We start from the raw sequence: 15,600 nt of genomic DNA, 5'->3' as shown, positions 1-15,600 counted from the left end.
TTTAGAATACTGAAAACTGTCCCACTGTAACCCCACTTCATCAGTAGGCAATTAAGAACAGTTCAAGAAAAATGCAACATCAAAAATAGCTAACAGCTCAACTAGAGCCCAGTTCAAAAATTACAAATTACATGAAATTAACAGGTTATTGCAATATATCTGTACATCTTTAACAACTTATCCATTTACTAAGACTCATAAAATTCAGACTCTCAACAGATACTAGCCAGGTTTGACTGGGAAACTGCTGACATGCCACATTCCTATTAACATTAGTTTCCCCTATATAACTAACAGGTCCTTAGGAATTTCTACAACAATATAGAAATCCCAAAGTTTTGTCAACAGTTCATAGCATATTTCATGACTGAACGCTGATAATAGACTTGTCATTGAAACTAATGAAAAAGCACAATATCAGTGAGATTCCCTACTAGGGCAGTGAGAACCTGTTTGAATATCTGAAAATTTGTGACAGGGACCCAAGCACAGGGTTGTGGATGATCCGAGTATTTACAATTTCCATGAGCCATTCTGTTTACATGGCTGATTATAGCACTCCAATCCCCGCTCCCAGGCACTTGATCCTATCCTAAAGACTTGTGAAAAAATTTTACTGATGAAAAATCCCAATATTAGTCAACTACTTCAAACAAAATAGGTAATGTGAATTTTTCTATTATTTTTCTCAAATTATAGTACTACACATTCCCCCAAACCCTAACTTTCCATAATTTAAAGTTACTTTGGAAGAAACTAGAAAAGTCCTTGAGTTTAAAAATAACATTTTTTATTACAAGTACAAAGAGTGTTTGTATTTAAATTGAGTATACACTATGATGATGTTTGATAAAGCATGACAAAATTTATGCTATCATTCCTATTATCCAGTAAATCATTCAATGTGTTGTATGATTACCTTACAGAAAGCTACACCTTTAGCTAACTTAAGATCCACAAAGTATTAAACTGCAATTAGTAATCTTTTTTAAGACATATCAAAAGTGTTTCCTCCACTTTCTAAGCTGCTGGCTTTCCATAACTCTATCTCTAGCCTAATACAAATGCTAAAACCAGCATCTGTATATTTTTTAATTTTACAACATCCATACAGCTTTTGCAAATGATTGTTTTAACTCAACATGGTCATTAAAAATACAAAAGTTAAATCCAGAATTCTTGTCAATGAACACTCACCCTTCTTCAACATTCAAGGAACCACTCCAGGTAACACAATATTGCATTTCATTTTTACCTTTTTCATTATTCTTCCATTTTGCTAAAAGACAAATATTTTAAAAAGTGAACATTCAAATTTGAAATTATTTTATTTCATGAAACTTTAAAGTTTTAAATTTACAAGCAGAACTTTCACTAATATAATATTTATATCATTTTTAAACAAGTTTGAGTTACACAAAAATTGGTAGAGCTGCAGATAGTAAGGAAGGTTGTCAAAAGATACAACAGGATATAGATCAGGAGGCACAAATTTAGACAGAGAAACATCAGATGGAGCTTAATCTGGTCAAGTGTAACATGCTACACTCTGGGAGGTCAAATACAAGGTGAAAGTATACAGTTAATGACATGACCATTGATGCATCTTGGTCCAAAGCTCTCTGAAACTGGCAACACAAGGAGATAGAATGATAAAGGCTGCATTTGGCTTCTACTGATTGAAACAATGAGTGCAAGCGTCAATAAGTCATGTTGCAGAAATATAAAACCAGTTAGGTCACATTTGAAGGGTGTAGTTCTAGTTGCCCCTTCAGAAGAATGCGGACACTTTAGAAAAGGTTCAGAAGAGGTTTATCAGGATGCTATCTTGGATAGAGGATATTTGCTATGAGACCTTGGGCAAACTTGGCTTGTTTTCTCTGGACCTGATAGACATTTATAATATTGAGTGGCAAAGATATAGTAGACAATTAGAATCCTTGTCCCAGTGTAGAAATGTCAAATACCACAGGACACAGATTCAAGGTGAGGGGGAACAAAGTTAAAGGAGATGTGCAGAAATAGTATTTTTTATATATAAATGCACACAGAGTTTAGGTGCCTGGAATGCACTAACAGACATGGTCATGGAAGCAGATAACTTTTCGATAGACACAACTGTAGGCAGACTGGATTTGTTTAGTTTGGCATCATGTTTGGCAGAGCTATTGTGGGCTGAAGGGCCTGTTTCTGTGCTGTACTGTTCTATGTACTAAAGCAAAAAAATGATGATAATATTCAGGTCAGACACCACCTGAGTAACATTTGAGGTTCAGGACCTTGTATTAAAATTGAAAAGATAAAAATGCAAATAGTTAAGCTAGCACAGAGCTAGAAAACAACAAAACGATTATTCTGATAGCCTCTAAAGATACTGAGAAACAATATTTCTAGGTGTATATTATTCCATAATTCCAATATCTACAAATTTCTTCTTAGTAACAATGAAAACTGTATGTGTATTTTTAAACCTAGACTTGATCACATTTCACAGAAGGAATATCACTTACGCACTAGGAATACAGCTTTCTGATCCCTTGCCATCACCATTAGGTCATTTGTCGGTGACAATGATATCACACAGTCTTGTAACCATGATACAGCTGGTGCCTTACTTGGAGAGTTATCTTCCTTCTAAAACAAATTTTAAAATGAGAGGTAAATCAATTGATAGCAATCTAATGGGATGGGGGGTGGAGAAGGTGGGAAAAATACTAAATAGTTTTAAGATAGCTGTTCTTGATAGTTTCAAATGATTATTGACACATCCAAACAACAGGAAATTAGTTAAACCAGATGAGCAACAATACCTTAGGCAAACACAATGGCCAAGGTATCAGAAAATTAAATTCTTAAAGCAAGAATAGGATTGTAAATAGATTGTACACAAATGTAAATCACATTTTCAACTATGCATTGAAAATAGATCAAATAATAATGTGGGTTTACTAGGTTTAATGTGGGTTCAATAAATGTTAGAAATTCAGGATATTGTTATTCATACATTTGTTTATAGATCTAACCATAAAAGAGAACCAATATAATCAAGAAACATATTTGTATGGGCAAGTAGTGCAAATCCATGCATTACAAACAATCGTCAGTCTTATGAATTTAACAGGGAAGATACTTTACAAAGTAAAACTTTAAGTCAACAATTAAACCCAATTGTAATATTTCAACTTTAAGTGAACTTAGACTGAATACTCAGACACATTAAATACTCAGACAAAGCTTTGCTTGCACTGATAGCTAAACTTCAAACTATCATGCAAGTACAGCAAAATATTCAATGGAGAGCTTCTTAAACCCATTTAAAAAAGGAACTTGAGCACAAACAATGTCATATTTTCTTAATCTTTTCTTGCAAACATAACAGCATAGCAAATCTGCTATTTTTCAAATTCCATTTAAACTAATTTTCATTGTCAGGTAGCAACTGTGTAGGTGAATAAGTTGACATTTCTGGCCGAGACCCATCATCAGGTTTGGAAAGGAGGTCAGAATAAGAAGATGGAGAGAGGGGAACCTGTAAAAGCTGGTTGATGTTTGGCAAGACCAATTAAGCAATGTCAGCCATCTACAACGGGTTCCTACCCCTAACCACATCTTTCCTACTCCTCCTCCCTCACTCTGCTTTCCGTAGGGATCACTCTCTATGTGACTTCCTTCTCCAGTTGTCCCTCCCAGCAGTTGATCATCAAGTACCCTTAAAAAAACAGAAGCCAAAGGGCATCAAGGAGCAAATATGACAAAAGTATACCTTTTGTGAGGACAAGTTATCTACAGATTTTGTCTACACCAATAGATCAAATGTGGACAAAGCATAACACAACTTCCATCCAGGAAAAAAAATCCTGCTTGGTTATGTGTCTATGTCTATTATTTATAAAGAAACTGTACAACCTAGGTCTTTGCAGAACACATCCTTGTTGGACTTTGTAAATAAATAGCTCACATCAGATCTATTACCATTAATAACCACCAAATGACTGATGTGTATATAAGATTCTTCACTTAAGCAATGTCCAATAAAGAGAAATAATCAAACACAGGATTTCCTCTTGGATGAAAGTTGTGGTTTATATTTGTTTATTCATATATTTATAATGAATTCTTTACTTTCCCTAGTTGAATACTTGTATGCTTCTGCTAAATTATTTTATCTGTTCTTTGGTCTGGGTTGTGAATGCTTTATGCCACTTTCTTATATCCTTCATTTATCTTTTCTCATTGGACCTGTGCAACTCTCTTTCTGTTCTGTCAAATCATTCTACCCTTCCTTCTATTAATCAATAGCCAAGATAGTATAAACAAATGATCTACCTATTATTACAAATTTAGTTTTGTTGTAGCATATCCCAAACACATTTTATCTCAGGTCAATTCATTTTTATGATCTCACTGAAAAATCAACAACTGATAATTATGTCTTACAGTTTCTTTCATTTCACCATCATCCCAAGCTCCCCAGTCTTCATCTTCCCAGCTTTGTTCTTTATCTATACAAAAAAAAAGTAAAATCATAGTTAAAATTTCAACCGAAACAAATTGGTTTAAACACTGCATATTACAAATAAAGTGCATTCCAGTTAATTGGACTATTGAATAATCAGTGTATCTGCTTATTTTGGACAACTATTAAATAACAAAAACTAATTGAGAAAATAGTTTTTGTTTTCTCAAAGGATTCCTTTGAGAAAAGGATTCCCTTCATTTATTTGGGATACTATGCCACTTAATTGGGGCAGGAGACTGTTGCCGAACAGTTTTTAACTCACATCAGTCATGTACAATTGTATGCCATTAGACACTACACGGTGCTTATAACAGTTTTTAAAACAGTGTCAGTTGCACGCATTTGTGTTCTAAAAGCAGTGATTTTTGTCACTGATAGTTGGTGAGAAATAAGCAGTAAGACAATACAAAACTCTTTTGCTCAGTGTGGTTTCAAACATTCAGGCTTGGAGATACCAGAAATGGCCAAGAGTGATAAAGAAAAGATTTCACTACTTCACAAACAAGAGAAAATCTGCAGATACAGGCAATAAAACCAGACCTGATGAAGGGTCTTGGCCCAAAGCATCCACTGTTTGCTCCTTTCCATAGATGCTGCCTGGCCTGCTGAGTTCCTCCAGCATTTCGGTACTTCAACAAGTTAATTACTAGAAAGGTTTTGCAGGTATCAACAATTATCATGAATGATACAATTAAAATGAAGATTTGGAGGATGCACTTGTCACTTGCATTGTGTGAAGGCAGTCCATTATTTACACTAGGTGCCTGTACTAATTTTGTTCATTTACAGTCAATCAAAAGAAAATGGCAGCGTACACCAAATTCCTCCATCAATAACTATTAATAAACTGTTTTATAGTACCATAGTAGTACTGCTGGAGTTCCAATTTGTTTGTTTTTCATTTAAATACATTAAATACATTACTCAGTTAAATGGTAGTTTGTCTATTTCTTAAATACTGCTTTAACTATTTCAGTTAATTGGGCAGCTGCTTAATTGTATCAAAATGTATTGGTCTCGATGTGTCCCAACTAACTGCAATCCATTTTGCTATGCTTTAAAAATTAAGTACATACTTTAAAAGTAGTAACAATGAAATAAAGCTTGAAATTGCAATGGTCCAGCACTTTCAAGCCCAGAGTCAAAGCTCTGCACAAAACGTAATCATATCAAGATGTTTTGATAAATCCTAATAAATTTGTAATGTACATATTAATTGGTTAATATATGAGTGAGACTATTTTTATAAATAGAAGCATAGAAAACCCACACACAACCTACACAGAGCTCCATGTACCTGTCCAGGAGTCTCTTAAAAGACCCTATCATATCCGTCTCCACCTCTGTTGCCGGCAGCCCATTCCACGCACTCACCACACTCTGGGTAAAAAACATACCCTGACATCTCCTCTATACCTACTTCTAAGCACCTTAAAACTGTGCTCTTTCATGCTAGCCTCTGACTATCCACACAATCAATGCTTCTCATCAACTTATACACCTTCATAGGACCCTCTGATCCTCCACACTGTCAAGAGTCTTACCATTAATACTATATTCTGCCATCATATTTGACCTACCAAAATGAACCACCTCACACTTATCTTGGTTGAACTCCATCTGCCACTTCTCAGCCCAGTTTTGCATCCTATCAATGTCCCACTGTAACCTCTGACAGCCCTCCACACTATCTACAACACCCCCAACTTTTGTGTCATCAGCAAATTTACTAACACATCCCTCCACTTCCACATCCAGATCATTTATAAAAATCACAAAGAGTAGGGGTCCCAGAACAGATCCCTGAGGCACACCACTGGTGACCGACCTCCATGCAGAAGATGACCCATCTACAACCACTCTTTGCCTTCTGTGGACAAGCCAGTTCTGGATCCACAAAGCAATGTCTCCTTGGATCCCATGCCTCCTTACTTTCTCAATAAGCCTTGCATGGGGTACCTTATCAAATGCCTTGCTGAAATCCATATACACTACATCTACTGCTCTACCTTCAACAATGTGTTTAGTCACATCCTCAAAAAATTCAATCAGGCTCGTAAGGCATGACCTGCCTTTGACAAAGCCATGCTGACTATTCCTAATTATATTATGCCTCTCCAAATATTCATAAATCCTGCCTTTCAGGATCTTCTCCATCAACTTACCAACCACTGAAGACTCACTGGTCTATAATTTCCTGGGCTATCTCTACTCCTTTTCTTGAATAATGGAACAACATCTGCAACCCTCCAGAACCTCTCCTGTCCCAATTGATTATGCAAACATCGTTGCCAGAGGCCCAGCAATCTCCTTCCTCACCTCCCACAGTAGCCTGGGGTACACCTCATCTGGTCCCAGTGACTAATCCAACTTGATGCTTTCCAAAAACTCCAGCACATCCTCTTTAATATCTACATGGTCAAGCTTTTCAGTCCTCTGTAAGTCACCCCTACAATCACCAAGATCCTTTTCCGTAGTGAATACTGAAGCGAAGTATTCATTAAGTACCTCTGCTATCTCCTCTGGTTCCATACACACTTTTCCACTGACACACTTGATTGGTCCTATTCTCTCACACCTTATCCTCTTGCTCTTCACATACTTGTAAAATGCCTTGGGGTTTTCCTTAATCCTGTCTGCCAAGGCCTTCTCATGGCCCCTTCTAGCTCTCCTAATTTCATTCTTAAACTCCTTCCTGCTAGCCTTATAATTTTCTAGATCTCTATCATTACCTAGTTTTTTTGAACCTATCGTACCATCCTTTCCCTGTCTCACTGGAACGCACCTATGCGGAACTCCACACAAATATGCCCTGAACATTTGCCACATTTCTTCTGTATATTTCCCTGAGAACATCTGTTCCCAATTTATGCTTCCAAGTTCCTGCCTGATAGCCTCATATTTCCCCTTACCCCAATTAAACGTTTTCCTAACTTGTCTGTTCCTATCTCTCTCCAAAGCTATGGTAAAGGAGACAGAGTTGTGATCATTATTTCCAAAATACTCTCCCACTGAGAGATCTGACACCTGACCAGGTTCATTTCCCAATACCAGATCAAGTACAGCCTCTCCTCTTGTAGACTTACCTACATATTGTGTCAAGAAACCTTCCTGAGCACAACTAACAAACTCCATCTAAACTCCTCGCTCTAGGGACATGCCAATTGATATTTGGGAAATCAAAATATCCCACCACGACAACCTTGTTATTATTACACCTTTCCACAATCTGTCTTCCTGTCCACTCCTCAATGTCCCTGTTACAACTGGGTGATCTATAAAAAACACCGAGTAGAGTTATTGACCCCTTCCTGTTTGTAACTTCCACCCACAGAGACTCCGTAGACAATCCCTCCATGTCTTCCTCCTTTTCTGCAGTCATGACACTATCTCTGATCAGCAGTGTCATGCCCTCACCTCTTTTGCCTCCTTCCCTGTCATTTCTGAAACATCTAAAGCCTGGCACTCAAAATAACTATTCCTGCCCCTGAGCCATCCAAGTCTCTGTAATGGGCACAACATCATAGCTCCAAGTACTGATCCATGCTCTAAACTCATCCGCTTTGTTCATTATACTCCTTGCATTAAAATAGACATCTCAAACCATCGGTCTGAGTACGTCCCTTTTTTATCACCTACCGATTCTCTCTCTCACACTGTCTCCAAGCTTTCTCTATTTGTGAGCCAACCACCTCTTCCTCCATCTTTTCAGTTTGGTTCCCACACACCCACCCCCCCAGCAATCCTCATTTAAACTCTCCCCAATAGCTTTAGCAAACCTCCCCACCAGGATATTGCTCTCCCTGGGATTTACAGGTCATTCCTGCCCCAAAAGAGGTCTCAATGTTCCAGAAATCTGAATCCCTGCCCCCTGCTCCAATCCCTCAGCCATGCATTTACCCTCCACCACACTTTATTTCTATACTCACTGTCACATGGCACAGGCAGTAATCCCGAGATTACCACTCTTGTGGTCCTGCTTCTCAGCTTCCTTCCTAACACCCTGTAGTCTGCTTTCAGGACCTCCTCCCTTTTCCTGCCTATGACGTTGGTACCAATACCTACCACAACCCCGGCTGTTCTCCTTCCCACTTCAGGATACCATGACGCACCTGGGAGGCAAACTGCCATCCATGCTTCTTTCCTGCATCCACAGAATCACCTGTCTGATGCCCTAACTATAGAGTCCCCTATCACTGCTGCCATCCTCTTCCTTTCCCTACACTTCTGAGGCACACGGCCAGACTCTGTGCCCGATCAAACCACTGAAGAAATAACCGTCTCCTTTTAAACTCTTCTTGCTGTTCTCACTGGCTGACAACTACGTGCTTGCTCGTTCATGCCCCGATCAAACCGCTTTAGAAATAAACTGCTATCGACCTTAGATTCACATGAGCAAGTTGTTCTTCAAAAATAGAGATTTTAGATTGCATTGGATTCAGGTATGTGGGGATCAACAGTAAAAATAACACCAAGTTTGAAGACAAGCCATGATATTAAGTGGCAGAACAGTTCTGAAGGACGACATGCTCAATTTCTGATACTTTGTACGTTATCTAGTTGACTCTTTAGAGAAACCTAGGCCCTTGTATCTAACATCCAAATCTTAGACTTAGCAGCAAAATCTTTACCTCTTTAGACTTGGGTTAATGGATGTTTAACCATAATATGTGCACTGGTGGTGTGAGCATCACTCAAAGATGCACTAATAATCATGCCTAGAAATTGAACACTGCTTATTTGAACATGTTTAAACAGTGACAGAAGGTAGGTCAGAGAAACTTCTATTCAAGGCTCACTATTGTGGAATTCAATAATGCATAAGCCCCAACATATTGAAAAGAAAGGAAACTCAAATTTAAACATAAAACAGCTTGAGGAACTCAGTGGGTTAGGCAGCATCTCCAGAGACAAAGGCATAGTCAACATCTTATACTGAGACCCTGCCTCAAGCACCTATCCCTTTGTCTCCACAGATACTGCCTAAACCACTGAGTTCCTAAAGCATTCTGTTTTGCTCCAGAAGCTGGAAATAAAATATTACAATCCAAAAACAAATGCCAATCATGCTCAGCAAGTCATAAGGCACTGTTCCTTGAATGAGCTGTTACATTGAAACAATGCAAGAAGCCAAAGACAAGCAAGCATGGGAGTGGAATGAAGAATATGTTCCCCTTTCAGCATTAAACAGAGGTTTTCTGCAAAGTGGTTACCTAGCCAGCACTTTAAGCAGAGAAGGCAGTATCTGCATAAACTGGATATATTGCAAACAGATTGCTGCCTCATCCAAAGAAGCACTTGATTTTCTGGATAGTGGGAGGGATACAATAAGGGAGAGAGGTTGAATGGGAAATTGCAAAGAGGAGTTGGATGTCTTGGAGGGAATGGTGCCATAGGAATAGTAAAAGAGGGAAGAGGAAATATATGCCTGGCAGAGATATCAGTTTGAAAGCTTAGGAAGACTTCAGGAGGGCACAGAGCGACCACTCCCTGCTGAACATCAACGGCTCCTTGGTAGAGATCGTTAAGAGCACCAAATTTCTTGGTGTTCACCTGGTGGAGAATCTCACCTGGTCCCTCAACACCAGCTCCATAGCAAAGAAAGCCCAACAGCATCTCTACTTTCTGCGAAGGCTGAGGAAAGTTCATCTCCCACCCCCCCCATCCTCATCACATTCTACAGGGGTTGTATTGAGAGCATCCTGAGCAGCTGCATCACTGCCTGGTTCAGAAATTGCACCATCTCGGATTGCAAGACCCTGCAGCAGATAGTGAGGTCAGCTGAGAAGATCATCAGGGTTTCTCTTCCCGCCATGATGGACATTTACACTACACGCTGCATCCACAAAGCAAACAGCATTATGAAGGACCCCACGCACCCCTCATACAAACTCTTCTCCCTCCTGCCGTCTGGGAAAAGGCACCGAAGCATTAGGGCTCTCACGACTAGACTATGTAACAGTTTCTTCCCCCAAGCTATCAGACTCCTCAATACGCAGAGCCTGGACTGACACCTTACTGCCCTATTGTCCTGTTTATTATTTATTGTAATGCCTGCACTGTTTTGTGCACTTTATGCAGTCCTGGATAGGTCTATAGTCTAGTGCAGTTGTTTTTTTTTCTCTGTGTTGTTTTTTATGTAGTTCAGTCTAGTTTTTCTACTGTGTCATGTAACACCATGATCCTGAAAAACGTCTCATTTTTACTATGTACTGTAGAGGCAGTTATGGTTGAAATGACAATAAAAGTGACTTGACTTGACTTGACTTATCCAAGATGGCGGCACGACGCAACTTGCAGTGGCCACTCCGGAGCTGATTATCTGTTATTTGTGAAGTGGGGTGCCATGCACAATCATAATCGATTGAAAACGGACGTGGGAGCACAGAGGAACATCTGGAAATCTCCAGGAAGACCTTCTTCGTTGCTGCTGCTGCTGTGAGGTCCGGGACTCTGCTGGGAAGAACAGGCCCCCAGTCCTCGGGGTCGCGTTGCCGATGGCCGTTGGCAGAGCCGTCTTAATACGCTCGGCAGAGGATGGTGCTCGGAGAAGCTGTGCCAGAGAGGATGGTCGTCAACTCGGAGGTTCGACGGACTCGGAGTCCGCTGCGGTCAGGTTACTCTCAGTGTGTTCTGCATCTGCGAGGCTGAGTCGGACGGCAACGTCGAAGTCCATAGCAGGGGTATTCCCTTCTGCCTCCAGCGTGGGATGGCGAGTCTGTCAGGCCCCTGGGGACTTGTGGAAACTGTGTGGTGACTTCTTTTGAACTTGTAGTCCTTTAACATCTTTGGACTATTTTTACTGTGCCCATAGTGTGTTTTTTTTTAATCAATTATGCTATTGTTTGCATTGTTGTAACTATATGTTGTAACTATGTGGTTTTGTGCAGGTCTTGTAGCTTTAGTTTTTGGTCTTGTTTGTCTGGTGTATTTGGAGCTCCTTTCCGGGGAATGCGCTAAGACGGTAGCGCGATATTAATACGCAGCAGCCTCTCCGGACTCTGGATTGAGGATTGCCAAACATTATGTGGATTTTCTGGTGTAGCTTGTTTTGTCATATGCTTTTGTGATATCATTCCGGATGAACGTTGTCTCATTTTTTAACTGCATTGCATTTGTGGTTTCTAAATGACAATAAACTGAATCTGAAAGGATCATCATTATATGTAAAATGTCAACAGGGTTGAGGGAGGAGTGAGGTAAATTAAAGCAAAAATGGAACAGGCATAGATGTGAAGAAGATACCTCAGAAGGACTTGTATGGACAGTATACCAGAGAAACAGCTAAGTAAAATTGGATCCTTACAGGAACCAGGCTGGGGAGGACATGTAGTGAAGATAGCTGTGTGGTGAATGTCCCTTGCGAACCTATCCCCTGAAATAGGGATAGAGAAGTTGAGAAAGATTAGGGAAAATGAAGAAATGGACCTTATGAAAACAAAATAAGGATGGAAATTGACAGCAAAGAAGAATCTTGAGCTCTATGCATCATCGATGACTAGAATCAAAATAATAGGACGGTATCCAAGTGAGATTCGAACAAAGGTTTTTGTTTCCTCAAAAGAAGCAGGCATTTCTTGACCCCATTCAGGTCTTCAAAGCTATACACGGGTTTGATAAATGAATTAATTTTAAGAATTTATTCACTGTGAGTATGTCTTAAGCCAGCTGAAGGAGGGAAGGAATGGAGGTAATGGGTGAGCCTGGTGGAATTGAGGTGTAGAGCAATTTAGATATTAATGCTAAAAATGTACAAGGAAGGGGAATGAGAAAACTTTCAAACTGATAGAGGCAGCAGAGATACTACGGATGCAAGTGAGAAGGCAATGAACAAGCATAGATTGAATCATGAAAGAAGAACTAAGTTCAATATGAAAAGAACATGTAGAAGTGACGGGTTTTCTACAACAGTCCCGCTTGTGGATCATGGGAAGCAGTTAGGATTGGGTTAGGCATGGTTGGGAGTCTATGAGGCAGTAGGGAGACGACATCCAGTGAAAGAGACCATTTGGGAGACAATGGTCTGATACTCAGCTGGGGAGTTATGACCCAAAGATAGATAAGGAATATCATAAACCTGATCTTTAGCCTCTTTGAAGTAGAGGTCAGTTTACCAAATGACAAAATTATCACTTTCATCTTGGATTCATGTCAAATTCCGTGTTGTTCCTTAACGAGCAGAACTTAAGATAGTGGTAGGTTCTTTCTCAACCTGCCCAAAAGCAGACATTTTCCTTACTAGTTTGAGAGAATGGCAGCATGAAAAAAAATCTCTGCACAAGTTTAAGCATTGGAACCAGAGCTGACATATAAAGTCAACATGTTAATTGTCTGAATTACAGGCTACCTCCTTATACCTCTACAAGGTCAGAAAATAATATTTGACTCTGCAATTGCAAACACATTTCAAAAAGAAATTAACTTAGCAATTCAGAGATCAAATGTAAGGTGATTCCAATCATCTAACCAATAATTACGGCCTTCTGAGAAAGCTCAATATAGTCAGAGTGATTCAACATAAAACAGGCCCTTTGGCACAGTTGGTCCTGGCTGACTACAGCATCCTCCCTGCTAGTCCCAGCTGTGTGCATTCACACAATATAGATATGCAAATGCCTCTCAAAATGTTGCATTTGGCCTGGCCTCAATCACTTCCTCTGGCAGCTCATTCCAGGTACTCACTACTCTCTGTGTAAAGTTACCTCTCAGGTCTCTTAAATCTCCCCCTTCTTACCTGTGCTCTCTAGTTTTGGAATCCCTGCCCCTGGGGAAATGACCATCACTGTCAACCTCAACCCATATTCCTCATGGTTTTATATACTTCGCGGAGGCTACCTCTCATTCTTCTATGCTCCAAGGAATAAGATCCACAAGACCAACCTCTCGCTTTAACTCTGGCCCTCCACTCCAGGAAGCATCCTTGTACCCTCTCCAGCTCAAAATGACTTTTTTATAACAATAGAACCAAAACTATACACAATTTTCCAAATGTACTCTCATCAATGACTTGGATAACTGCAAAATATGTTCCTACTCCTAAATCCAACACCCTAATTTTAAGGTCAGTATGCTAAATGCCTTTTTCACTGTATAGCTATGTTCAGCAAACTATGCACTCGTGTAACAAAGGGACTGAGGAGTACAACACTTGTCAGTGCCCTGCTATTCATTGTACCCTGGTTTGAATGTCCAAAATCCATCAACTCACGCTTATTTAAATTGAAATTCATTTTCCTTAAACCAGTTTGTGAGAAAGGCCAGGCTCGAGATGACAGAGCAGATACAGCAGCAATTATCCAACAAGCACTGGCACCCACTATAGTCTGCACAGTGTGTATATCCTTGTCATCTCTCATTCACATAATGGCATAATCTTATGACGTTGATGGTTGGATCAGGGATGTTGTAACGATGCTAGCTTGGGTATTTACGACACAAACAGAAGTCCTCTTTGGTCTCCTCCAGTTAGCCCTTCCAGCTAAAGGTACATCCACAGACTTGAAAATGGAATTACTTTATTATTATTATTATTACACATACCAAGACAGAGTGAAAAGCTTGTCTTGCATACTGATCACACAGATCCAAATCATTACACAGTGCATTGAGGCAAAACAAGGTAAAACAATAACAGAATACAGAAAAAGTATAACAGCCACACAGAAAGAGCAGTGTACATAAATAATAAGGTACAAGATTAATTCAAGGTGCACTGTAAGGTCAAGAGTCTATTTTATCGTGCTAGGGAACTCTTCAATAGTGTTAAAGTGTTGTAGATGCTGTCCCATGATGCATCAATAAAAACTGGCAAGAGTTGACAGGGACATGTCAAATTTCTTTAGCCTCCTGAGGAATAAAAGGTGTGGATGAGCTTTCTTGGCAATGCCATCTACATGGCTGGATCAGGATAGGCCATCAGTAATGTTTATTCCCAGGAACATGAAGTTCTCAACCATTGTCTGCTCAGTCCCCTACTCTACTCACTTTACACTTATGACTGTGTGGCTAAACATAGCTTCAATGTCACATTTATGTTTGCTGATGATACCACTGTCATTGGATGAAACGAAGGTGGTGATGTATCAGCATTTAGGAGGGAGAATGAAAATAAGGCTGTGGTGTCATAACAACAACCCTTTACTCAATGTTAGCAGGACCAAGGAGCTGATTATACTTCAAGTAAAATTTATTATCAAAGTACATACATGTCACCACGGACAACCCCGAGATTCTTTTTCTGCGGACATACTCAACAAATCTATAGACAGTAACTGTAAACAAGATCTGTAACATCAGAAACTGTAAACAAACTGCAAATAGATAATAAATAAATAGTAATAAATAACAAGCATGAAATATAAAGATAAAAGAGTCCTTAAATTAGTGTAGTTTTCCACTTTTGTTCAAGAGCCTGATGATTGAGGGGTAGTAGCTGCTCTTGAACCTGGTGGTACAACTCCTGAAGTACTTGTACCTCCTATCTGATGCCAGTAGCAAAAGAGCATGGCCTGAGTGGTGAGGATCTGCGATGATGGATGCTGATTTTCTATAGCAACATTTCGTGTAGATACACTCAATGGTTGGGGGTTTTTTACCCATGATGTACTGGGCCTAATCCACTACTTTTTGTGAGACTTTCCTCTCAAAGGTATTGGTGTTCCCATACCAGGCAGTAATGGATATCCAAAGTCATGGATATAATTGTTGTTTCTTTTTTTTTATACAATATTGGCACAATTTTGGTATCTTCTGCACTCTGGTTGAACACCTTAGTTGGGTGCTCATTGGTTCTATTATGATTATTATTCTATAGATTTATTGACAAAATGAATTTCAGGGTTGTATATGGTGACATACATGTACTTTGATAATAAATTTACTTTGAACTATGAACAGCACCGTTGATGTCAACAGCAGCATTGCTCACCTCATTCCTCAGCTCTCTAAATCAAAGATTAGCCCTTTTATTTTTATTTTACTTGCTCCCATAAAACCATGTTACTATCCTCTTCCTGTACTTCAACTCATCATTTGAAATATAACTTCCTACAGTAGTGTTATCTGCAAAATTACAAATGGAG

At 39.4% G+C, this 15,600-nt stretch overlaps 1 protein-coding gene across 2 annotated transcripts in view; it reads right to left on the bottom strand.

Moving 5' to 3' along the window:
- rab3gap2 (RAB3 GTPase activating protein subunit 2 (non-catalytic)) overlaps window positions 1-15,600 on the bottom strand; it is an 88,693-nt gene that overhangs the window by 62,811 nt on the left and 10,282 nt on the right. The window contains exons 2-4 of one of the 2 annotated variants that reach the window (XM_073050794.1): window positions 4,438-4,502; window positions 2,511-2,634; window positions 1,198-1,279 (exon numbers count right to left, since the gene is read on the bottom strand). In XM_073050794.1, coding sequence (XP_072906895.1) covers window positions 1,198-1,279; window positions 2,511-2,634; window positions 4,438-4,502 — 271 coding nt within the window. Of the gene's footprint in view, window positions 1-1,197; window positions 1,280-2,510; window positions 2,635-4,437; window positions 4,503-15,600 lie in introns of those variants that run through there. The other variant, XM_073050793.1, reaches the window with a different exon arrangement.

The sequence above is a fragment of the Hemitrygon akajei genome, chromosome 7 (genome assembly GCF_048418815.1).
Source record: "Hemitrygon akajei chromosome 7, sHemAka1.3, whole genome shotgun sequence".
NCBI lineage: Eukaryota > Metazoa > Chordata > Chondrichthyes > Myliobatiformes > Dasyatidae > Hemitrygon > Hemitrygon akajei.
The sequence above is the reverse complement of the archived record's forward strand: the minus strand, read 5'-3'. Positions and strand labels throughout refer to the sequence as shown.